Source organism: Budorcas taxicolor, chromosome 16 (genome assembly GCF_023091745.1).
Source record: "Budorcas taxicolor isolate Tak-1 chromosome 16, Takin1.1, whole genome shotgun sequence".
NCBI classification, from domain to species: domain Eukaryota; kingdom Metazoa; phylum Chordata; class Mammalia; order Artiodactyla; family Bovidae; genus Budorcas; species Budorcas taxicolor.
This window is the reverse complement of record NC_068925.1, coordinates 62,695,302-62,723,150: the sequence shown is the minus strand read 5'-3', so window position 1 is coordinate 62,723,150 and position 27,849 is coordinate 62,695,302. Positions and strand designations below refer to the sequence as shown.

The window sequence follows — 27,849 nt, the reverse complement described above, 5'->3', positions numbered from 1 at the left end:
GGGTCCAATGAAGTTCATGTCTCTGGCAATGAGATAAAAAGCTATTAACCATAAATATTTGTCATTTTAGCATACTTTGACAGAATTTAGTTTTTCCTCCAAAAACAGCGGTGTATGAGATTTACTAGCAACATGACCTAGCATGGAGGGATGAATAAAGAACACTGTAACTTTCAACACACTTCAGAATATCTTTGTTACAAACCAGATGGTAAAACTTAAAAAAAGAAAGAAAAAATTAAGGAGAAGTAGCCCAATTAGAATAAAGTTAAAAGAACCACTATCAAAGCAAGTTACACAGGGTGAGGAAATCAGCTTAACTTCCACATAATTTCATTTTTCTCACATTCTTAAAATCTTTTGAGGTGGTACTCTTCAAGACACATAAGAGATAATAACCCAATAAGAATAAGTATTTGTCTTCAGTTAAATATTAGAGAACACATTAATTACATTAAATGTATTAAATATAATCCAAAATTTAGTGACGTATTATAAAACTAATACCCAGGTGCCAATATCCTGGTAAAGATTTTGAGATTCTGAAGGAAGAACACTTTGAATTCAGAATGGTTAGAAAGATATACATGTCTATGTCATTAAAGACAATGAGATTTTTAATTACAGATCTATAGTTTTAATAAACAACTTCATATTCATCTCTCATGGAAATATGATACAAAATTTTAAAAGAATATCCAGCCTCAGAAGGAACACTCCCTCAAATAGTTGTCGAATTAGCTCCTAGTTATTTACTGACATAAGAACTACAACTTTAACTTACAACTCCTCAAACCTATCAATCGTTAAACCCATAAAGAGTGAACTGGTGAGGAGAAGCTGAGGTAACAGAAAAGGAAGGATCAATAAAGATAATTAGAAAGATAACCACTATGCTTAGGTCAGTCACTTTACGACTGCCAAGCTGTGCACATGCATACATATACATGCTTATATCCATGTACACACACACACAGAGTAGATATATCTTGTTTCACTAGTCTCAGTCTAAAGACATGACATAATATTAGAAACAAAAAGCTTTGTTGCCCAGACTAGTTATGAACTAAGGATTCACTGAATGATGGATGGATGGATGAATAGATAAGAGAAACAGATATAAGAACACACTGCTGGGGGGAGGGAGCATGGCACTTAAGAACTTTAAACCAGTATCTATGATTCACAATGCTAAGGTGATGTACGGACATAAGAGATCCATCATAAAGTAAATGTGAGCTAAACAATAAAAATTTCACTGAAACATAAAGTAATCATAATATATACTATAAAAGCCAAAAAAGATCTGTATAGTAGGGTAAGTTATATTAGTTTTATACTATTCAGTTTAAAATCTCTTCTTAAAAAGAAGTTTTATGTGGTTAAATGTAGGGATTAACACATCTTACCTTCCACAGAAGGTGCCTGGTCCTGAGCTGAATACAGCATATCCTTAAAAGCCTATTAGAAAGTAAGAAAAGAAATACATAAAATCATGAGTAATCATCACAGTAAAAGCATTTTCAGCTGAATAATTACTTCTTTTTCAATATCCAAACAACGACTACAAAGGGTTCCCAAATCGAGAATTTAGTGAAATACTTTGATTAATAAGCTAAAACCCAAATACTATCCTTTCATATCCAGTACTGTCCCATCTTTAAGATGAGGGCTAATATATATATACTTTAAAAATTAAAGGGAATTTGGAAAAGAATGAAAAATCATAAACACTCTAGACTAAAAAAAAAAAAATCACCACTGGTGAGTCACCAACTGGCCTCCAGCATCCCTCAACCTCAGTAAAATTGACATTTGGGGCTAGATAATTCTTTATTTGTTTTTTGTATCTAGAAGGGTTTTTCCTCCCCCCTTTTGTATCTAGACATTCACTAGATACCAGCAACAACTGACCAAAAATGTCTCCAGACACTACCAAACGCCCCAGAGGACAAAAATCACCCCTCCCCAGAATCACTGGCCTACAGCATTCAAGCATAAAAAACCCCCCCAAAAGAAATAAACCTCCAAGGTAGCCTAGTCCAGTTAAACCACATTCTTGCCAAATGGATTTACCATTATTTTAAGTTAGTGATCAATATGTCAGTTCCATGACTAACCCCTAACCAAGTCTGACAGTATACAAAAACCCTAAGTGAATATAACAATGATCTAGAACTTCTTTTAAGAAAAATGTATATATAATCACTTTTTTAAAATAATTTCAGATGTCCCAGGAACTACTAATTTCCAGTCTAAAAAAGAAATTAGCTCAGAAGATTTTATCAAATATCAGAAAGTATTTCAGGTCACAGACTGGAATTATATATTAAAAGTCCTATAAAACTTTACAGTGGTACTTATGCTATAGTTCTTCCATGGAATATTATAAGAGTATAAATGAGTACATCGCTTAGAGTTGAATAAATTTCCAGAAGTAGAAAAATACAAGAGGAAAGAAACAAAAAAAATCCAGCCAGAGAAACTTCAGAAAATAAAACTACCATCAGTTCTGTTCAGTTTCTCAGTCATGTCCAACTCTGAGACCCCATGGACTGCAGCACACCAGGCTTCCCTGCCCATCACCAACTCCCGGATCTTGCTCAAACTCATATACCACCATGGAACCAGGTAATATCAGAGACTCAAACACCTGACTGAAGTTTTTCTACTTCTTCAGTATGATAGGCATATGTACCTAAATCAGATGATGTTATCAGTAAGTAAATGAACCACCAATGACTAGCAGAAAAGCTTGTATGCAGTAGGAACTCAATACATAGCTCTTGATTCAAAAGGGTTTCTTATTAGCACACTGGAAAAGCACAGTAAGTAAAATCTCTCATACGTAATGCAAATGAATTAAATTCGCAAAAGGTAAGTTTACCAAATTAAGGTTTAAAAAGATTAAATTTTATAAAGAGAAAGATTATGATAGTCTTCATTTTGATTATAAACTAAATCATAGTTTCATTTAAATCAAGACAACTCTCGGTAAAATCAAGGACAATTCTTTTTGCTTCTTACTACTTCTGTTTTCTTCTGAATAAGAGACCCTCTAAGTTTTTGACAGTAATAGACTTTAGAGGACCGTATAAATAGGACACCATCCCCTGACTGTGACTAGAGAATAGCCCCCAACTGGGAAACCACTCGGGGAAAATCCGACAGAGTATTGTCTATATTAGTACCTATGACTGTCTATTACATGACTCAGCTGAGTTAGGAGAAGTGCATCCAAATACACAAAACAACAAAATTGAGTTTCCTCATTCATGCTGTTTTAGTTTAAGGAAATCCAATACATTATATAAAATTCTGAATCTGTATAATAACTAAAATCAATATGTATTCATTTGCATCACAAAAGATTTCTCTGACCACTGAGAAGGGCACAGGTGTCATTCCTGGTTGGGGAACTAAGATCCCACAAGCTGTGTGGTGCAGCCAAAAGAAAAAGATCCAAAGCAATCTTTACATAAGCATCTCTACTGTAATCTCTGAGTATGAAGTTATTTTCGTTATGTTGTTCAGCCATTCAGTCGTGTCTGACTCTTTGCGACCCCAAGGACTGCAGCACACCAGGCTTTCCCTGTGCTTCACCATCTCCCAGAGCTTGCTCAAATTCATATCAAGTCAGTGATGCCATCCAACTGTCTCATCCTCTGCCATTCCCTTCTGCCCTTGCCTTCAATCTTTCCCAGCATCAAGGTCTTTTCCAGTGCGTCGGTTCTTTGCATCAGGTGGCTAAAGTATTGGCGCTTCAGCATCAGTCATTCTAATTAATATTCAGGATTGATTTCCTCTAGGATTGACTGGATTGATCTCCTTGCAGTCCAAGGGACTCTCAAGAGTCTTCTCCAACACCACAGCTCAAAAGCATCAATTCTGCAGTGTTTGGCCTTCTTTATGTTATAATGTTATTGAAATTTTTGTTATAATGTTATTATCTTTGTTATAATATTATTGAAATATATACAAACTAGGACAAAACTCTTAGTGTTTGTAACAATACATATGACAGTAAAATCTTACAAATTGAATCCAAACACAATCACAAAACCAGTATTATTAAATCAACAACATTACCGTGACAGGAAACAAGATGTTTGCTGAATTGAAATCTGAATTGGTAACATGAATACAATGCCATTTTGCCTATTCTGAGTTTGGAATCCCCAGATGACTGTGTCAGATGGGGATCTACCATGAGGCAGTATAGTCAGCTATCTATCAGGGGGCAGTAGTCAGTGGCTAGAGGCTATGCAGTCAGGTAAATATGTATGAAAACCAATTCTACCACTTATTAGCTATGTAACCATAAAAATTAACTTCTCTATACTTCAGTACCCTAATCTGTAAAACAGGACTAGTAATTTCACATACCTCACAGGTCTACTGTACAAATTAAAAACTTAAAACACAAATCCTTACATTAATTATGGTTCATTATTATTATTGAATAATATCATATATATTATTGTACATGAGGAGTATTTTGATCAGTGCCTGGAACACAGAAGATGCTCAAAGAACGTTAGCTAACAGAATGTAAACTACCACAAAACTTAGGTTATACAGTGGGCTATCGCACCATTTAGCCATCCGTCTGCTGGACATGACTACATCATTTACCTATTAGAAATGCCTCAGTTTTTAATTAACTCTTCACAAAGTAGTATAACACTACTTGGAGCCAACATGACCAAACAAGCATAAACAGAGACAGTGCCGTCTCCTGGCATCTAGGTCATAAGATGGTCAACTAGATGATTTAGAATATGCTCCTATTATATTTTCTGATGATTGCTGATGTGAGTACACAGAGTTTTTAATTCTTATAAGAAACCTACAGATTCCTAAGAAAACATGCGGTCTCAATCTATATACACTGTATTTTTTCCTGCACATATTTTATTTTTATTTTGTTTTACTGGAGTATAATTGTTTTACAATGTTGTGTTAGTTTCTGCTGTACTGAAGTGAATCAGCTATATGTACACATATATCCCCTCCCTCAAGGACCTCCCTCCCGCCCCACCATCCCATCCCTCCCATTTACATCATCACAGAACACCAAGGTGAGCTTCCTGTACCATACAGCAGGTTCTCACTAGCTACCCATCTTACACACGGCAGTATATATGAGAACAGACAGATGGACACGGGGTGAGGGGCGTGGGGAGAAGGGGAGGGCCAGACAAATTGGGAGATTAGGATTGACGTATGTACACTTTAAACAAGGACTCCTAATTTTATTGCTTAAACCTTCCACAATATATCTACTGTACAAAATAGGGTATAGTTCAATAATACTGCCAATACAAGCTTCTTATGTTGTTAATTTTTAATAACCCACAGTAGATCATCACTGGACTTCCCTGGTGGCTTAGTGGTCAAGAATCTACTTGCCAATGCAGGAGACATGGGCTCGATCCCTGAGTTGGGAATATCCCCTGGAGAAGGAAATGGCAACCCACTCCAGTATTCTTATCTGGGAAATCCCATGGAAAGAGGAGCTTGGTGGGCTACAGTCCATGGGGTCGCAAAAGAGTTGGACATGACTTAGCAACTAAACAACAAAGATCACTTCTGATCTCCTTTCCAAACACATGGGTTTCACAGACCATTTCATAGAACAAGGATCAGAAGCTAGAAAGACTCCTTGTTGTTGTTGTTCAGTCTCCAGTCGTGTCTGACTCTTTGCAACACCATGGACTGCAGCACGCCAGGTTTCCTCACCATCTCCCAGAGTTTGCCCAAGTTCAGGTCCATTGAATCAGTGATGCCATCCAACCATCTCTTCCTCTGTCATCCCCTTCTCTTCCTGCCTTCTATCCTTCCCAGCAAAGGGTCTTTTCTAATGAGCTGGCTCTTCACATCAGGTGGCCGAAGTATTGGAGCATCAGCTTCAGCATCAGTCCTTTCAATGAGTATTCAGGGTAGAAAGATTCCTACTGTGTCAACTTGCTATTAGCCTCGCACATGACATGCCATAAATATTATTATCTTCATTAACAAAATATCTAATTTATATTTTTCTCATATGCTTCAACATCCAAAGCAAGCACACTGCAATCTAATTACTGGATTAATGAACAATAAAATAAACACAGGCATTTGAAGAGAAAGGGCAAGGAATATTTGTTATAAACCTTTAAAGGAAGCATTGTCCCTGTTAACAGAGCTTAATAATTCAATAAAATTTACATAAGATTTTTTCAAATGGCACTGACTATAATTTTGATATATATTTAAAAATATGTACACTATGCCTGATCTACACACCCCAGAAACACTCTCCAATTATCTCTTATCATCTTTTTGTATTCCTTTTCTTTTTATCACTTATTTATGGCCACAGGGGCTCTTCATTGCAGCATATAGGCTTAGCTGCCCAGTGGCATATGAGATTTTAGTTCCCTGACCAGGGATTGAACCCATGTCCCCTACATTGGAAGGTGGATTCTTAACCACTCAACTACCAGGAAATCCCCTATATTCCCCTTTTAATTTTTTCACCAGAAATACTGAGTAGTCTGTGAATAATGTGCAAGTCAGTTACATTTGACCTGGTGTGTCTCACTATCCAGAAATCAGTCATATTTTCCTGATACTAAAGTGCTAAGAACAGTTCTATAAATCAAATTATAAACCTTAGAAGAGGGCACTGGGCATTCTCAAGAGTCCTGTACAAAGAATGACTATCTAATTTACCTTTATTTCTATCCCCAAATAGAAATAAACTAACCTAGCTCTGTTTTCGATGATAGAAATAATCTGTAAAGTTAAAAAAAATACAAATCTTTATAATCTAATATAATAAAATTTAAAATTAATGTATTCTCATATACACTTAACAATCCTACAGTATATTAGACACCTATAGTATATTAGAAGCATTACGCATGACTCAATTTTCATGGAATTTAAATGTATCCCATCAGCAAACTGGAGAAGAAAATGGCAACCACTCCAGTATTCTTGCCTGGAAAATCCCACCTATGGGGTTGCAAAGAATTAGACATGACTTAACAACTGAGCACCATCGGTAAAAGGCAATTCAATACATAAAAGTTGTCACAACATTAAATTATTAATGAATTTGCTAAATTATAAAATATATGTAATTTATAATAGGAAGAGCCAACTTGGAGTATGTCCTGTTACATCTGTATTTATACATTTCCTCCCTAACATACTGCAATATCCACTGACATGGTTTTTACTATTTCTATGTGGGTATCTCCCTAATCTAAATCCTCAGTCACATGTCTGCTAACACATATACAAAATGTCTAAAATTCATTTTCTTCCCAAAGCCTACACTTTCCACGTCTTTATTTCTGTTAATGTCACTGCCAGTAACCACATCACACAGATTAACAATCTTAGTTATTGTCTCACTCCTTCAATAAATACTTGTGTCTCTGCTACGTGCCAGGCCTGTTTTAGGCACCTGGGATACACCATGAGGAAAACAAAAATCCCTGTCCTAGGGGTTAACATTTTTTTTATTCTCCTCCTTTGCACTCCTAAGTTTAGTGATCTGATTCAGTCAATGCCACCACCTCAACCTCTTTTACTTCACTCTCTCCCATCCTCTCACCTAAACTATTTCAATGGACTCTTACTGCTCATTCTTTAATCCATGTTTCTTTGAGAAAAAGACATGTTACCCATTATTGGGAGTGAAATGTTATTTTCTAAAATTTACCTCTAATTTTGGCCTCTCAATTTTCTGATACTCTTCTTTTTATTTCCAACACTTTTCTAAATCATTAGATTTTTATGTCAGATGCAGTAACTAGCCTCTGAAATAGCCTCCAATCATTCTTAACTCCTGGTAGTAACACTCTTGTGCAATCCCCTTCCATACTAAGTAGGACTGACCTGTATAGCCAATGGGGCTTCTCCATTGGCTCAGCAGTAAAGAATCTGCCTGCAATGCAGGAGCCATGGGAGCTGCAGATTTGATCCCCGGGTCGGGAAGATAGTGGAAAAGGGAACAGCTACCCACTCCAGTATTCTTGCCTGGAGAATCCCCATGGACAGAGGAGCCTGGCGGGCTACAGTCCATGGGGTCACAAAGAGTTGGACATGACTGACACAACTGAGCATGCATGCACGCACATACAGCCAATAGAATACTGCATAAATGACAGAATACTACTTCCAAGGTGAGGTCATGAAAGGCACTGTGGCATTCATCTTGCTCTTTCTTCGATTCCCCACTCTAGAAAAAGCCAGTCATGGGATTTCCCTGGTGGTCCAGTGGCTAAGACTCTGAGCTCCCAGTGCAGGGGCCCGGGTTCAATTCCTGGTCAGGGAACTAGATCCCACATGCCACAGTGAAGACTGAAGATCCTGTGTGCCATAACCCAGAGAAGCCAAATAAATAAATAAATAAAATTTAAAAAGAAAAAGAAAAAACAGTCATGAAGAAACTGAAGCACCCCTATGGAGAGATCCAAGTGGTAAGGAACTGAGGCCTCCTAAAAAAAAGCCAGCACAAATTGTGAACCATTTGAGTGAGCTATTCTAGAATCGGATCCAGTCCCTGGCAAGCCTTGAGATGACTGCAGCCCTGACTGACATCTTGACCACAACCTCACAAAATATCCTGAGCCAGAATCACCCAGTTAAGCTGCTTCCAAACTCTTTACACACAGAAAGATAATAAATGTTTCTTATTGTTTCAAAAGTTTTAGGTAGTTTGTTACAGAGCAACAGATAATTAATACATGAGGCTATATTTGAAAAATATTTTTATATCACAGAATGTAATGTTATTAGATCATAACCAACACCTTTGGCTTGTCTTAATCAAAGTACCTAAAATTTATACTTCCATAAAGATATAAAAACTATGGAAAGGAAGACTATGACAATTTCAAGAAGTGATTTATTTAGCAATAACAAGCAAAACTGCATTCCCGTAAGTCACAGCCACCAACACTGTAATTTAACTTACACTGAATGCCCTTGAGAAATCATATAGCTGCATTTCTGGGCTGGGACAGAATAAATCTGACAGATTAAATCAGTATCTTCCTTACCTAAGGATCCTGTTCTGACAATAACATGCAGCTGATAACAAATATTCTTTTATAACTAATTAAACCTATATGGCTCATTCTTACATTTACTGTGGTAACAGTTGTAAATTCTCTAAGGGCAGAGAGTAATCTCACTTCAGTTCTTATGGGCCATAGCATCTAGCACAGTAAAAGTCAAAATATGTTTGTAAACTGCACAGACTTTGTAACATAAAGCCTAAATATCCAAAATCAGCACATCAGTTAATTTTTAAAGTGTTAACTATGTTATTTTATTTAATTATTTTATAGCATTTCTAGTTTCATGAAATACCAAAATGCAAAGTCATTTCTTTTGTCCAAATTTTCATTATCTTTGTTAATTTCCACACGAAATTCAAACCTTTTTCATTTACTAGCCACAAGAAAAGTTCCTAGTGTGCTTGACTTCCAGCCCTCTTTAATATATAAGGTTTACACAGGTTGATAAAACATATTGAATTTTGTCCAAATATAATAGTACGGCAACATAAAATTCCCACTCTGTTCTTAGTAACAGTTTGCTAGTTTATCTGAAAGAAAACAAAAAAGGAGCCCAAAGGTTCTGCAATACACCTATACACTTCATAAAAATGGTTTCTAATCCATGAGTCTCAGACCAGTTCACAGCTCCAATTTCAATACTACCAGCAATCATCATTTAGTTTCCAAGAAATTTCATGACGTGGAAAGAGGGTATTGGTATTACTAAAAGATTGAGTACCAACAGTCTAAAATAAATATCTGCTGAATAAATGAATAAAAAGTTACTCTTATGGCTTATTTTTAATGATGATAGAAATTAATAGCTATACATTATTGAGAAGTATCTTCTATAGATCAGGCCCTTGCTGGCACTTTCATATACTGTTGCTATTTAGTCACTAAGTCATGTCTGACTCTTTGCGATCCCATGGACTGCAGCCTACCAGGCTCTTCTGTCTATGGGATCGCCCTGCTAAGGATACCTCAGTGGGCTGCCATTTTCTTCTCCAGGGGATCCTCCTGACCCAAGGATTAAACCCACGTCTCCTGCTTGGCAGGCAGATTCTTTACCACTATGCCACCTGGGAAGCCCTTTCATGTATTATTATATCTAATTCTCATAATAATCTTGAAAGGTAAATATTATCCTCATTTTGCACCAAGAAAATTGAGGTTCAGAGAAATAAAATAACTGTTTAAAAGTCCACGGCCAATAAATGAGGGAAATGCAATTAAAGCAAAAAATTTAGATAAAATTAAAGCTATCTTCTCTATTACCTTCAAGATGAATGGACCCCACACATCTTTCAAAGAATTTTTTACTTTATCCTACTCATTCCTAAAGGTTCCATCCCATTTTCATCACTCATGTTAACAGACAAATTTCTCAAACGAAAAGTACAGATACGTTGTCTAAATGACTTTTAACCTCTCCAAACTTGGAATAAAGTTAGCAGAAGAAAATCTGTGTTCAGAATTTTGTCATATCCAAAGGCCTCCCTTAATCCCCATTCTCATTAACCTGTCTACAAAGCATGTCACTGCTGACAGTCCATTTACCCTTCAGACCCTTAACTCCTATGACAACTTATTTTCCAAGATTTCCTCTGTCTCTATTTTTCTGTTACATACTTTCCACTAGTGATTTAATTCTTTAACTCAACTATAATGTCTTATCTTTTGATACAATTTTTCAAATTCCAGCTAGTAGTTATCGCTACATATAGATATTTCACAAATGAAATCAGCATGAATTTACCACCTCCTAAAGTAGCTAGTCTCTACCATTTTCTTACGTTTAAACCACTGTATTAAATTCTTACCTCTTTCCTTATGTTTAAACCATTGTATTAAATTCTTCCCTCCTTCAACCTCTATATCTGGCTAGCCATCCAACTTCTGTTATTTAAAGGATAAATATTAAACCACCTACAGAAATCACTGTGCTAAGCAAAAGAAAAGTGATACATTTAAAAATGTCTAATAGGAACTTCCCTAGCAGTCCAGTGGTTAAGACTCTGTATTCCCAAGGCAGGAGGCACGGGTTTGATCCCTGAATGGGGAACTAAGGTCCCGCATGCTGCATGGCACGGCCAAAACAAAAGTTTAATAGTATTATTTTATCTTTATCAATAATATTTTTATTTAATTTCAAATACTAATGAGAAAAAAGATCTAACTACTAAAATACTGTGTATGTTTGCAATTAAGCAACTTGGAAGGGGGATGATACTTTAGCAGATTCTGTGTTTAACAGGGCAAGTTCACAAAATACATATTTAATTATTATTGATTATTGATTTCATGTTGTTTAAATTTTTTAAACATAAAGTTGATTAAACAATGGTCTCATAAGTTTTCCTAACACAAAACCTATCATATTAAATAACACTGTCTCTAAACTAGAAGAAAGGTCAAGAAGGAATGCCAAAATTCTGCACTTGACAGTAATTTCCTTCCCTAAAACACTTTCTTCTCTAATACATAATGCTTACAAATCAATTCAGAAATTTTAATAAGGCTTACAACAAAAATGCAAAAGAAAAAGGAAAAAGTGGCCAATTTTCTTCCCAGTTTTTCACCTCTACCAAAAACCAAAGAATCTTTCAAAAATGTATAATCTTTTTTACTTTCATCAATAACCATCAGCAAGTAGTAACAAACTTTATGTTCTATGAAATACTCAGTTCAGTTCAGTCGCTCAGTCATGTCCAACTCTTTTCGACCCCATGAACCACAGCACGCCAGGCCTCCCTGTCCATCACCAACTCCTGGAGTCCACCCAAACTCATGTCCATTGAGTTGGTGATGCCATCTAACCATCTCACCCTCTGTCGTCCCCTTCTGCCTTCAATCTTTCCCAGCATCAGGGTCTTTTCAAATGAGTCAGTTCTTTGCATCAGATAACAAAAGTATTGGAGTTTCAGCTTCAGCATCAGTCCTTCCAATGAATGTTCAGGACTGATTTCCTTGAGGATGGACTGGTTGGATCTCCTTGCAGTCCAAGGGACTCTCAAGAGTCTTCTCCAACACCACAGTTCAAAAGCATCAATTCTTTGGTGCTCAGCTTTCTTTATAGTCCAACATCCATACATGACTACTGGAAAAATCACAGCCTTGACTAGACGGACCTTTGTTGACAAAGTAATGTCTCTGCTTTTTAATATGCTGTCTAGGTTGATCATAACTTTCCTTCCAAGGAGTAAGCATCTTTTCATTTCATGGCTGCAATCACCATCTGCAGTGATTTTGGAGCCCAGAAAAATAAAGTCAGCCAGTTTTCCCATCTATTTCCCATGAAGTGATGGGACCAGATGCCATGATCTTCGTTTTCTGAATGTTGAGCTTTAAGCCAACTTTTTCACTCTCCTTTCACTTTCATCAAGAAGCTCTTTAGTTCCTCTTCACTTTCTGCCATAAGGGTGGTGTCATTTGCATATCTGAGGTTATTGATATTTCTCCCGGCAATCTTGATTCTAACTTGTGCTTCATCCAGCCCAGCGTTTCTCATGATGTACTCTGCATAGAAGTTAAATAAGCAGGGTGACAATATACAGCCTGGACGTACTCCTTTCCCTGTTTGGAACCAGTCTGTTGTTCCATGTCCAGTTCTAACTGTTGCTTCCTCACCTACATACAGATTTCTCAAGAAGCAGGTCAGGTGGTCTGATACTCCCATAGCCTTTTTTAAAAATGTAAAATTCTTTCAACTTCCATTTGTTCAATAATTGAATAAACAGTCTAAGTTGTCTTTTCCTAGTTACAGTTTCACTGACCCCTTCCCCCAATTGTGTCAACAGTAAACAAATCAAGATGCTGCTCAACAGTTAGCCTTAAACCACTAAGTATAGATATGTAATAATGGCTAATACTTACTATGTGTAGTAACTATTATTAAACCTCCTGTCCTGTTTTCCAATTATCGATTCATTTCATTTCACATGATCCTCCAAAAGTAAAATGTATTACCATTTCCAGTTTAAAGACAGAGAACTGTGGCACAGAAAGGCTACATGACTTGCCCAACACGGTTATTACAATTACAATTAAATTACAATTACAATAACAGGGTTTTTACAATTTCAATTTCGGTGATCTCTAAATCAATTCACTTTCAAATTTCTGAATCTATCAAGAACTGAATTTTTGAAAGTCCATGATACTAAGCAAACAAATCCTAGAAAAAAAAATCTTGCAATCCTCTTTAGCAAATAACTAATGGCAGCATAATTTGAAACACTAATACTTCAAGTAAGCTTATTCTACTCAAAAAGAAAGATTTAATCAAAAGATGTTTGAACTATGTGATTAGAGGTGGTGACTCACCTGTTTATCAACACTTTTGTTACCTGCTGTTATACAAATATTTGAAAAACAGGAGAAAGACTATCATCTCAATTTTGTCATCAATGATCACATTTCACTGAATAAACAAAACTAAAAGAATAAGACCAACTTCCCCTAATTGATACCAAAGTAACTCAATTCCAGAGCTCTAGTCACGCTCTGTAGGGGATAAACATGAGCTTTTCCTGTTTTCTCCACTGACTGCCTTCAATGATGCTCTCCTAAATCTCTCTTTCTTATCCCTTAATGACATCTCAGGCAGATCCCACAGTCTTTCAGTTACACTCTACTTTGTTGTTGTTTTTAAGTTTCTAAATATGCCAGACACTACCAGATGCTGGATGCTAACATGTATCTACCACTCTGCCTGACACACAGCCGGCTTTCAGTAAATATTATATATTATTACTATCATTATTTCATCAAATCTAAGATCCCATTAGTAGTAATATACACCATTACTTTATGTGCTTCTAAGTCTGCAAATTAATCTATGACAATTAATTACGAGATATATCTTGATTTTAGATGTTAAAGTGTGGGAAAATTGATTAAATGAGGTAGTAAATTCAAGCTCTCGCTATTTCTGGCTATACTATTTGGTTTTCCTGTCTTTGGTCTTGGTCTCCGCACTGCATCTCCAGGATCTACACTACATTCTCCCTTTGCATTGATCCCTCTTCCCAAGTCTTTTTAAAAATCCTTAGTGGTTCACAACCAGGGAACATTTAAAGTCCTCAACATGGTATTCAAAGCTCAGTACAAATCACACTATCAGCCCTCCAACGTACCTACTAAACCAGATTTCACTAATATGCTTGCGTACTTCCACCTATCTGTGCCTTCGTTCAATATTACTCCATCTGCCTAGAATGCCCTCAGTGTCCTGTCCCCTCTTCACCACGGCAACAAACCGTACTGAATCTCTAGTACTTCTGTGAAAGCTTTCAAGATAAATACCTTTGATTCTCCAGAGCAAATCAATCAGCCATTCCTCTGTAACATAAATCACAATATACTACGATTAGAAGACCAACCAAGTTATAAGCTCCTTTAGGACAGGCGCATACCTAGTTTTACATCACCAGCCCCTTGCGAGATCCTGACCATGTATCCTCATGTTAAGAATCCAGGCTGTAAAATAAGACAAACCTGTTTGAACTCTGGTTTTGCCATTCACCAGCTATGTGACCTTGGGCAATCTACTCAATCTAGGATTCAGTGACTTCTTAAAACAGGATAAGAAAATCTACCTTAGAGGGTACGGATTAAATATAAAACACCAGACACAACAGAAACTCAATGAACATTAGCTGTTGTCATTATCATCATGGTTACTTTATTATTTTTTCAAAAAGGAAGGGGACATCATGAATAGTTAATAGATTAATACTGTATATTCTAATCTTCTCTAGTCAGATATGCCCTGACTTCAGCTTGGCAGTATGTTTTAAGAGATAGGGGCTAGAGAGGGAGGTGCTGTTCATGCAGAGGTAACATGTAACCTGTGTTAACATTCAGGCACGATACAGAGAAATGCCCAAATGATTCTTCAACTTTCCTGAGTCCTCCTCTCATCTCTACCTAACCCCTCAAGCCTTAAACGTAATTCCTCAGTCCTATCTCCTCACCTAAAATAGGTTTCTACCTAAATGGGGCAATGGTTGTATTTGAGTAAACAATATTTTTAAATTTGAGCCTCTTATTTCTAGTCTTTTAACTGACACATACAAGAACGATTTGAGGTTGTTAATGTGAACTGAAGGATCAGATTCACATAAATGTATTAATGCTGAGTAAGTAATAATTAACATGAACATTTAAATTCATATGGTCTCTTACAAAGAAAATGAATTTTTAAAATTAAAAGTAAAGAAATGTTTATATAGCAGTGATAAGCCTCAGTAAGGTATACCAGTGAGCAAGAGGTCAGTATTTTAATTCCAGGCTCTGCTATCAGCTAGTTGTGAGGCTAACCATACATATATCTTGGCCCTTCTGCCCTCAATTTATTCATCTGTGAAACAGAGGACTTGAGCAGGTCTTTTTCAACTCTAAAAACAATTTAGTATTAAAAAATTAAATTTTCATTAGAAAACTGAAACAAACTACAATTAGATAGCCACTAAAAATTCAAAGGATTCATTTATGCTATTTAGACATGCTTAGGAGCACACATGTAAATGTCACCCCAATTGAAAAAAAAAGAATATGCAGGCACAGTCTATAACCAAAATGAATACAAGTTACAAGTAACCAAGGAGAACTAATGCATTTCAAAACTATATGATTGCTCCCACCTGAATTTCTTACTGTATATAAAAAGGACAATTTATTAATATAAATATCACAGGTAAAAGGAATAATATCTAAAATCAATAGAGACGTTTTCCAAAAACCTGAACTGAACAAGCCCAGAGGGACAAAATTTGAGGCTCAGTTTTCCTCACAAAGATACTGCTAACCTAGCCTTAACTAATACTGCTGAACTCTGTAGTAGAAATAATTTTAATAGCAAATATAGGCATTATATTAGCACTTTTCATATTTTAACTCATATAATCCTCACAGAAGTCCTGTAACTACTATTACTGTCCCCATTTTACAAATGAGGAAACTGAAGAACAGAGAGGAATTAACAGAATGACTTGCCTGAGGTCACTCAGCTAGTAAATTGTGCAACTGGTATATGAACCTAGGCAGTCTGGCTTCAGAGTTTGTTCTCTCCATGCATTATTGTCACACAAGTAAATGATGCAAAACGGTTAAACAATAAAATGAATCAGAGTTATAGCATTAACTCTGCCACTAACCAAGCTACGTGTCCTTGAATCACAACCTCTCTGGACTTCATTTCCCACTCAAGTAAAAAAGGGAATTGGACTAAATAATCTCTGAAATTCCTTACAGGTCTGACGTTCCATGATCTATGGAATGCTTTAAAAGCAAAAAGCCACAACTGTGGCATAGCAACAGCTATGCTCACTCTTCTTTATCTTCCTCCTTTTACATTTATCACTATATCTCATTATCTTTTTCCTATGGCTCATCTTTATAAGTTCCTCTGTTTAACAGCTGCCTACCTCATAAGAGTTACACTGATAATCTTGAGAAAAAAATAAATTAATAGAGGTGAACTCTAACCTCCAAACCACACTCTACTACCTCCAAACCATGCAGAAGTAAGGCCTAGGACTAAAAATAGACCAGCCATTACTTCAGCAGGTGCTGGAGACTGTGCCTAAATGTATGTATGCATAAATGGATGGAGTTATTTATTTTTTATAAACCAGCAGGATGTAGGAATTAAGAGCAGGGGCTCTTTCAATCTCATATCTGCTAACCACAATTAGCAGTTTCAACATAATCAGTTACTGAATGGCTCTAAGACTCAGGTTCCCGGTCTACAAACAGAGTGAACATAAAAACCTACCTACACAGCTTGCTATAAAGAGATGCTTTTAAAGTAATGCCACAGTGACTGACAAAGTAAGCACTCAAAAAATAACAGCTCTTGTTACCGCCCCTGTTAGCACCACTGCTATTTACAATTCCCATATAAAGGCAAGAGCTCCCAAGTATGACAGATTTTATTTCAAATTCTGGCTCTACTACTTAGTAAGTGTATGGCCATGAACAAATTGGTTAGTCTCTCTAAGCCTGAGTTTCCTCATCAGTAAAATGAACATAATAAATCATCTATCTTCAGTTCAGTTGCTCAGTCGTGTCCGACTCTTTGCGACCCCATGAATCACAGCACACCAGGCCTCCCTGTCCATCGCCAACTCCCGGAGTTTACTCAAACTCATTTCCATTGAATCGGTGATGCCATCCAACCATCTTATCCTCTGTCGCCCCCTTCTCCTCCTGCCTTCAATCTTTCCCAGCATCAGGGTCTTTTCAAATGAGTCAGTTCTTAGCATCAGGTGGCCAAAGTTTTGGAGTTTCAGCTTCAGCATCAATCCTTCCAATGAATATTCAGGACGGATTTCCTTTAGGATGGACTGGTTGGATCTCCTTGCAGTCCAAGAGACTCTCAAGAATCTTCTTCAACATCACAGCTCAAAAGCCCTCAATTATTTGGCACTCAGCTCTTTATAGTCCAACTCTCACATCCATACACGACTACTGGAAAAACCATAGCCTTGACTAGACGGACCTTTGTTGGCAAAGCAATGTCTCTGCTTTTTAATATGCTAAGTTGATCATAACTTTTCTTCCAAGGAGTAAGGGTCCTTTAATTTCATGGCTGCAGTCACCATCTGCAGTGATTCTGGAGCCCAGAAAAATATCTTATCTTAGCCAACAGGAATTTGTTGTATGGCTCAGGAAACTCAAACAGGGGCTCTGTATCGACCCAGAGGGGTGGGATGGGGAGGGAGATGGGAGAGAGGTTCAAAAAGGAGGGGATATATGTATACCTATAGCTGATTCATGTTGAGGCCTGACAGAAAACAACAAAATTCTGTAAAGCAATTATCCTTTAGTAAAAAAATAAGTTAAAAAGAAAAAAAAAATTCTATCTCACCAAACTATTGTGAAGATTAGATGAGGTAACAAAGCTGCTGACACCTTGTTCCTAACTGGTCAATAAATGCTAATTTCTTTCTCCTTAATGACAAAAAGAGCACATTTCTACTAATTCAATTCAAGGAATAGAGATTAGAAGTGAGAATCCCAGAGAAGACAACACTCTTTTCTCTATCATTCTGTGCAGGGGGATATACCAGACAATTCTCACTCATGGGATTCTCTTTATCTTCTTCTGTGCTTCCTAAGACTAGAGAGCTTTTTCTCAGGCCATCTCCAAATGTTCTGAAAGGAGTTGTATGTTCAAAGGCAGCAACTCTTAGAAACTCTCTCAGGGAACCCAGAAGATCAAAACTATTTTCATAATAATACTGAAATGGAGCAGGGCCCTACGATCTTTTGCCCTTCCCCCACCCCCCCGCGCCATCCTCGACCTGCCTTTTATCTGTGGAAAAACTTTAGTCAAAGATTAAGTTTGATCAGAGAAGTGAGAAAATGCTGGGAAAGAATCCTCCTGCAACGCGGGAGACCTGGGTTCAATCGCTGGGTTGGGAAGATCCCCTGGACAAGGAATGGCTACCCACTCCAGTATTCTGGCTTGGAGAATTCCATGGACTATATAGTCCATGGGGTCACAGAGTTGGACGCGACTGAGCCACTTTCACTTTCATTGAATCCATGTTAAATTTTGAGGTTTCCCAAGTGGAGCTAGTGGTAAAGAACCTGCCTGCCATTGTAGATGGCATAAGACACAAGTTTGATCTCTGTGTCGGAACGATCCCTTGGACGAGGGCACAGCAACCCATTCCAGTATACTTGCCTGGATAATCCCCATGGACATAGGAGCGTGGAAGGCTACAGTCCACAGAGTTGCAAAGAGTTGGACATGACTGAAGCAATTTAACACGCAGCTTTATTTTAGATAAGGAAACAGCAACCCACTCCAGTATTCATGCCTGGAGAATCCCATGGACAGAGGACCCTAGCAGGCTGCAGTCTATGGGGTCGCAAGAGTCGGACATGACTGAGAGACTAAACCATCACCACCAGTCATTACAAAGTATAGTCAAAGACCTTTAGTCCCTTCTCAAGGGATATGGAATAGTCTGAGCCACATCCTGTGAGCTGTCTTACAGATACTAAAACCCCTACCATGTAGGAAAAGTTAACTGCATGATGACCAGACTGTAGCCATGACATAAGCTGCCAAAATTCTGAGAACTGGCCTCAAGGAAACAGGAACAAACCGACCATGGGACTGCAGATTATCTGTACTTAAAATATATGAAACGACGCTGGTCAGACCACCGATAATCAATTTCAAGATGACGGTCAGAGCTGACTGTGCTGTTTCTGCATGTAGCACCCTCCCTGCTGCTGCTGCTGCTGCGTCGTTTCAGTCGTGTCCGACTTTGTGCGACCCCAGAGATGGCAGCCCACCAGGCTCTTCCGTCCCCGGGATTCTCCAGGCAAGAACACCAGAGTGGGTTGCCATTTCCTTCTCCAATGCATGAGAGTGAAAAGTGAAAGTGAAGTTGCTCAGTCGTGTCCGACTTCGCAATCCCATGGACTAAGCCTACGAAAACTCTTGTCCACTGATTACAGAAGTGGGGCAGGTATTGGTCTTTGGATAAGTATGTCATTTCCCCACTCCTCCCACTCCACCCTGCCCCCACTGCTGTTGCTGACATCCAAAATAAAGCAAACTTTTCTTTCCACCAACCTGGCCTCTTTATTGGTTTTTGAGCAGTGAGCAGCAGGGCCCCATTATCCATTACAATACTACAACATCATGCACTTTTTTCACTCATTCTTTCACGAGTACACACAGTGGAAGTTCCCAAAGACCACATGAAATGTGATGTCACGTCCCTGAAGGCCAGTAGAAGGTGTGCTTGTATACTCTGTGTTTCACACATCTCTCAGTTTTAATTTCAAATACAGTGTATTATCAATAGATAGTGGAATCTTTTTAACAATTTTTAAGAGTTTCAAATGGTACCAAGACCAAAAAGTTAAAGAATTACTTCTCTAAGGTATAGAAAAAGCTCACAGAGCACACGGATTACTCTGTGAATTACAACTTTACCAATTTAGTCTAAATAAGTAATTCACACAATAATCTAAAAGCTTCTCATTTTCCTGTATGATGTTTCAGGCCTTCAATCTTTCAAAAAATGACTTGTTCACTAATTATCTGTGAATATTCAGTGACAGAACTGGTTCTAAGGACTTACATCTCCTTATTTATGGTCTACAGTCTTTCTAAATTCTGCAGGTCATCTTCAATAAGAGATGACTATGTTTTCTTAATCATCACACTGTCCCTCTCATTACACATAATATGAAAGTTGCAAGTTATGCTTACAGCAAGTTAATTAAACTTTCCTGTGATCTATAATAAATAACTTTTTAAGGCTTTTCTGATACCACACATACCACACCTGCCTAGTGATAGGAAGAAACAGGTAAGCAAATTTCCTTCTATAAACAATTAAATTTAAAGGTGTATAACGTAAAAAGTTTGAAAAGCCAGGAAGAATTCTTCCATATTATTTACATAGTGATCCAAATTTACAACCATGTTCCAAGTCCTCAATCTACAATCTTCCTTTTCTACACCATTTTAAGTTTTGAAAGCACTATGTTGAAATATGTGCTTGAAATATGACTGAAATATAAAACCAAACACATACACACAAAAAATTGGTTTTTGGTTTTTTCTATTTTTAAGATACAAGAGATAGAACTTAATGACAAATCTATCAGCCTATAGCACATAATAGAGCCCTTATAAACATGTGTTGAATGAATAAATAATTTTTTTAGCCGTTTGTTCATGAGCATTGTCTACTTGACTTCTTTTAGCATTTACTAGGTAAGGGGAAGACCTGAAAACAAAAATACAACCAGGTAAGACCCCTAGTGAATTTTGACAATCTCCCAAAGGCCAATTAAATAAATACCAAGCAACCCACAAACTACCTCCAGTTAAGCTGTACAACTTGAGCAAAATCTTCCAAACTTTTTTTGTTACATTACTATTTTTTAAAAGTTTACCATGTACCTCCAATATATGTACATTTATTTATAAATTATCTCCTTCTACAACTGTGTACATTATAAAACATAGAATTTTTAAATGGAAGTTTTAAAAGATGAGACAATAATAAACTAATTTAAACTTTCACTTGTGAATAATACAAAAATATTTTTAAGCTCTCTTAAGAAATTATCAATAACAATACTTTTAAAGAACAATCTAACAGAAAAGTTTCACTGCTTTTTAAAATCCTAGTTTTTAGTATTTCAAAGGCCTAATTCAAACTTCAAGATTCAGTTAATTTTGAAACTTGATGATAATGGCTACAAGCTGGAAAACTGACCTTCCAATGCAGAATACTCTAATACATAACATATATTTAGGGTGAAGTTCACTATGGATGACAGTGGATGTTAAAATCTTAATTTGAAGAATTATTTTCATTATTTTGAAACTTTTTGGCAAGCCTGTTAGGTCTATTCAAGTAGCATTGTTTCTTCTGTAACTTGGCTGACAAAAGCTCGTGCTAGAAGTAGAACTGTCAGCTCTGCCATGTTATTGTTCATGTATACTCACATTATTGGTTTCTTTACAGGAGTCTTTTTTTAATTCACATCCATTTTATATGGGTTAGTTTAGTCAAAATTAGGTAATAGCCATAAATTCATCTAACTATATGCAACTATAAACTGAACTGCTATTTCCTGAAAGTGTACAAACAAGTGAGAAAACTATTAGCGATTCTTGACTCTCCTTCAGGCTACCTCCTAAAATGAGGTCATCTCATCAATGTATTTATTCAATGTTAGTAAAATTTCATTTCTTCCTGTCTTACACATAAAAATGAACATAAGTAACACTTCTAAAACTACCTTCTCTTCCTTCACGGGAGTGTTGGGTACTCTCCTTTGGGGCTATGATGCAACATACTCTATTAAACATACTCTAACATACTCTATTAAACAATGAAAATAACAGTAATAGCTTCCTATCTTATACAACAATTCACTCACTTAAGAAACATGTGTAAATACCAGGCATCTTATTGCTATACTCATTTACAAACGTTATTTTAAATATACTATACTATACTTTCATTTGCAGAGGTGCCTGAAAGGAAAAGTGTGGCTTGTGCCCCATCGGGTGGCCAAACTGGAAATTTCAAACAAGTTCCAGCAAGGCAAGTTAACCCTAACTAATGAACATAATTCCTTTGGGAAATTGAAGTCTGCAACACAAGTGTTCTCATGGGAGAATTCTATAAATGAAAATCACAATAATGTTATGGTGTTTCCTTACACTTGAAAAAAGGGATATGCAGATTATGCAGAATCCTTTCCATATCTTGCAACAACAAAAATTAAAACTATTACCATCACTTTTTATTTGAGTTCAATAAAAGCTTCATTGGGTCAGTTTTCCATTCACAGATTAAGATAATCATCAAATTTTTTTAAAAAGAGATTATTAATTTAAAAGAATGCTTTTAATAGTAATACTTTAAGTTCTATCATCTTCATATATCAAGCATAATGAAACCATAAAAATGTACAGAAATTTGGAGCTATATGGGTCCTTAGAAAATAGAGGGTTGTAAGCCTAGAAATCAAGTCCAGTTCTCTCACTTTACAGATGAAGAACCTAAAGCCCAGAAGAGGAAGTGATTTCATCAGGATCACACAGTCAGGATGACCTGACTCTCAATGCTTACACGTCTGTGCTTAAGAGACTATATATGATACTGGACATGTAATTTAACCTTTCTGGATCTTAATTTCTTCGTCAGAAAAAACCAAGGAGACAGATAATCCGTCAATTCCCTTTTAACTCTAAAATCCTGAAATTTAGATACCTCATTATTTTAGTACCTTACAAAACTACAGTATACACGGACAAAACCATTCCTGGTTCCTGAGAAACCAAAGCAGCACAGGACCCTAGGGAAGAAAACACAAGTCAGCAGCCAAAGGCACCATATATATATGCTTCTTTTGCTAATATTCTGTAAAATATTAACATGGTCATACCAGTCTGATGGAAACTGGTCTAAATTAATTTTGATTAACCAATTACAGAGCTCTAAAGTATGCAATCACTGATTCTAAATTTTAAAAAGTGCTCTTGAAAAGATTTATTGATGTTCTGCATTACATGCCAAGATTTATACTCAAATAGATTACTGGAAACAGGGATAGCCTCTTTCCATTTGTGTTTATTCTTTGTAAAAACTATTCACAAATGAATCAAACCAATTTTCTTTGTATGATTTCTCCATGTTGCTCTATTCTTTTATGCTTTATTATTCCACCTATGAAGATTGAGTCTATGAACTCCACGATTCATTTTTAAATTAGAAACTGATCATTTTCAGGATATTGATGGATCATTAACACTAATTTTAACAGTCCAAAAAATGAAAGCCATTAAAAGTTAAATCAAAACCCTATGAACTACAATGGATCTTAAAAAACTCTAACCCTATATTCTTACTTTATGAAAGGGGACAGAAGCCAGGAAAGGCAAAAAGCCTGTCCCCATGGCTTCATGACAAACATATACAAGAATCAGCACTTACTGTATGACTGTGTGTACACAATAGTACATATAATCATAGAGGTAAAACAACATTTTCAGCTTCTGTCTAATGCTCTGATGTTTCAAGTAAAATTTAATGTAGCAAAATGACGTGAAAACCAAAATAGCTGAACAGTTCATAACAGTTCACAGCAGTAGAAAGCAGCCTACACTAGAAATCATGGGTAATATACCAAAATTTCATCACCAGTACTTGAAAAACAAATCCAAGTCTGCTCCACTAACAGTGTTTCAAGAGCATCATCTTCACATGTGAGAAACTACATTTTACTGCCATATGAAAAGGTTCTTCTCTCAAGCAAATGCTGACATCTTTCACGATATTCTTTTTTCCCCAAAGTTTCTAAGCTGCCAAATTCCTCTAAAGATTCTTATTTATGCCTCTTTATTTTCAAAGGAACAATACTAGCTCTTGAGAAACAATATACAACACACAGAATCCCAACCCTATAAAAAATGGCTCCAATTCAAAAAGAAAAGTGCTCTTTATTAATTTTCCCTACCAAATAAAGAGCTTACAAAAGACCCAAGTCACAAAGTAAGGACTCTCTGTAGAATAAAATTTCAATAATCTACAATTAATGCATTTTTTACAAAATAATTTTTAATTGGCCTAGGAAAAAATAACACAGTCATACATATGAAATGTGTTCCTCTCTGACCAACTTAAAGTAAACCATCTAGGACTAGTTAGCATCCAAATGCAGTATGTGAATTAAGTACCAGAATGACTCCAGCCACAAAGCTGGTATTATAAATCAAGAGGTAATTGCATCTTTAAGCCTTACGCTTCTCCTTCCAGCCCTAAAAACTGTATTCCAAATTAATACAATTCCATGAAACAGTTAAGAGCTGTAATACTTAAGATGAATCACAGCATACAACCAGTCACTATAACTTTTCCCCAGATGAAGCATTCCATACTATATAGGATGTTGCTTCAGGATGCCCTGTTCTATGAAGAACTGGCAGTGGTGCTGAAAATTACTACCAGAAAGATGAAAGACCAATACCTTCCTTTCAATAAAAACCATCATCTGGACTCTAGCCAAGGTTTTAAAACTGACCAAATGTTATTAGAAACAATAAATCAAGAGCTCTACAGGCTGAAAAGCTTGTCCCTTATTTCACTCTTACAAAACGTAGTCACAAAACACTATTAGAAAATTAAATGAAAGAAAGCGTTAACAACTCTAGGCCTTTCATTTCTGACAATAATGAAATACTGTATGTTACTAGGTGAATTTATTTTACAATCTTCAAGGTTCTGTTTAACCTACTTATGTCTCTTTCCTTGCCTTCTTCAATTCTTACAACTGTTATATGAATAAATAAACTTCTGCGATCGCCTAAACATCCTTTCAATGAACTTAAAATAGAAATGAAAAAGAGAACCAAAATATCTTAATTCATAAAATCTAGCTAGCATATTTGTGTTCATATTGATTTTATACTCTTTGTTCCTGCACACAACACAGATGTGAATTACCGGAGGTTACAGATTAAGTCTCTCTATCCAGGAGCTGAACTGCCAGCCACTGAGAATAACCTATTGCAAAGCTTAAAACCCTTCAGGTATCTTGGCTTGTGAATACATAAATGGGCTCATTATCTTTACTTTTCCTTTCATTAACGTAAGGTTCCTTATCATTATCTATTAAATACCGTCCAGGAGCTGTTATCACAGAAATTAAGGGTGAGGAGGGCCATGATTTCTGTAATACACAGGAATGTTTTAAAAGTACATTGTTTACAAGACAGTACTTTTCTCCCTAGCTAACAAAAATTTTAGGAAAGAAAACCTGAAAATGTTAATAATTCTTTTCTCTTTCTTTCTTCCTCTTCCTTTCACTCCATTCCAAAACCGAAGAGCCAAAACCAAAGATATGATTCCTTTACATATTTCATGAAATCAGTGAAAACACGAGTCACTGTCTTATTATCAAAACAGTTGATTACGATGTTTGTCTACTGTAACCACTGCACGTGTGATACACATTTAAATCAAGTTTCAACCCTGTTACAAAGCCTTTGTCAACAGTGGGCAAGTGGGGGAAAGCTGAAGGGCTCCGTGAATTGAAGGAAATCACCGGAGGGGCTAATCTAGGAAGAAGATTCCTCGGGGAGAGGTGAGCCGAAAGAAACAAGACCTAACCTTGGCGAGGGGGCGCTCGCCCAGGGTGGGGACCAGAGGTCAGGGTGAGCGGGAAGAGGAGGGGATTAGCGCGGAACCGCTGTACCCCGGCTACCCTCACACCCCGGCTCCGCTACCTGAGGCTCGCCCTCCCACCACCATTCCTCAGCCCGAGCCGGCTGTGCAGTCCCTCCCGGCCCGGAGCCCGCAGCCCGCATATCCGTTACCCCGGCTGCAACGGGGCTGCGGGGGAGGGGAAGGTCAGCGGGGCCCGGAGGGGGCCGGCCGCGGCTGGGATGCCGCAGTGCCTCCCCGTCGCACCGGGTCAAAGTCCGCCCGGGCACGGGGGAAGCAGCAAGAGCGGAAGGCGGCGGTGGAGGTCGGGACTTGCGAGATGGTGGCCCCTCCAAGTCCTCCCACTCCCCGGCCGCCGCCGGTACCTCATACTGGATATATTGCTTCCTCCACTCGGGAGTGATGTGCGCGGAGAGGTGCTCGGCGAACTTCATCCTGCCGTCTCCCCTTCACTCCTTCTCGGGTCCAGCAGTTACAGGCGGCGGCGGCGGCGGCAACAGCGACTCCGACTCCTCCCCACATGGGCCCCGGCGCGGCGCGGCGCTGCGCTTCTCTCCTCCTCCGCCGCCGCCGAGGTCTCCTCAGAGCCGCCCTCCCGCCATCTTCCTCCTCCTCTCCATAGCCCCGCCCCGCCCCGCCCTCTATACGTCATCGCCATGGTAACCGCCTACGCGCCCCGACAAAAAGGGCGGAGTAAGGGGCAGGATTTGGGTATGTTCCTTAAGGCTCCGCCCCTTCTGGGCCGGACGTACTGAAGGCACCTCCCCTGACCTCTTCCGTCTGGCTCCGGTTGGCCTTACAGCTGCTCGCTGCCGCCTGCCTGGGAAGCAACAGTGTTGTTATTGCAATTAATATTAATACGGTAGCAGCAATAATCCACACAATACGTTTATATTTGCAAAGATTTGTGCAAATGTTTTTCCATTTTAATATTTATTCTTCATAAAACCCTGAAAGATGTATCGACATTAATCCAAATTGAGTAACTAAAACAGACTAAATACTTAAGGGCCAAATGTATTTCAAGGAACCTTATTTTACACGCTCTAGGTGCTCAATAAATGCTTATTGAATTTAATTAAAGACATCAGTGCCAAAAATTACATGCTGCTTCTGAATTTCAATGTAATTATCTTGTCCGGGGGATACCAGAAAGGCCAACAACACATGGACCTGTGATTACCACCTGGGCTTGTGACTAAGCTTCCTGGGAATTAGAAGTGGTGTTGAGAGGGAAGCCCATGTTGGAAACAAAGAGAATCCTCTAGAGATAGGTTGGAACCCCACCCTCAGGAAGACCAGACATGAGTACATTTTACAGGCTGAGTGTCCTCAGGGCGCATGCAAAGCAGATCACTCACACAGCCTGGCACCACTTTGAGTGTGGGAGTAACTGATCTGGAGGACCTGATTTTGGACAGGAACCAAGGTCCTTCCATGACTGGAGAAGCCCTGTATAATATTAATAATAACTAACATTTGTTAGGTTCTCACTGTCTACGTAACAAATACTATTCTAAACACCTTACATGCACAGTACTTTGTCCTGTAATTCTCACCATTTTTATGAGACCCAAAGACTAAGGGACTACAATGGTTAGGACAGTATTCTAAGATATCAGCATCTACTATTGGCATATTTGTGTTTTCCTCCATGTATTTTTCCCCTTTCTCCTTCCTTTTAATTCATGCCAGTGTGGATTCTGCAGTTATTTCCTCAGGACAGGGATGATGCATGATGGAAAACAGTCATGGGCTATGAGTCTTTCTGACTTTTATTGTACAGAAAGCTTCAACCTCTGGTGAAAGGTTAGATCACTCACACAGCTTGGCACTACTTTGAGCGTAGGAGTGATTGACCTGGAGGACTTGATTTTGAACTATAACCAGGGTACTTCTGGTGAAAGGGTAATTGGGGTCAAAAAAAGGAGAATAGAAGAAGGAGTGAGGACTCCTCTCAGCTTTGCACTATACCCCTCTGCTCACCATAACAGTTCCCCTCTACTGGAGGTAAATGTTGCCAGGAGAAAAAGACAGACAAGAGAGGTCCATGCTCCCAGGAA

The 27,849-nt window shown here is 37.7% G+C and overlaps 1 protein-coding gene across 1 annotated transcript in view; it reads right to left on the bottom strand.

The window, feature by feature from the left end:
- XPR1 (xenotropic and polytropic retrovirus receptor 1) overlaps positions 1-26,230 on the bottom strand; it is a 203,910-nt gene extending 177,680 nt beyond the window's left edge. The window contains exons 1-2 of the mRNA XM_052653633.1: positions 26,152-26,230; positions 1,410-1,461 (exon numbers count right to left, since the gene is read on the bottom strand). Of these exons, the coding sequence (XP_052509593.1) occupies positions 1,410-1,461; positions 26,152-26,220 (121 nt within the window). The 5' untranslated portion in view covers positions 26,221-26,230. The remainder of the gene's footprint in view (positions 1-1,409; positions 1,462-26,151) is intronic.
- Positions 26,231-27,849: the final 1,619 nt, after the last annotated feature.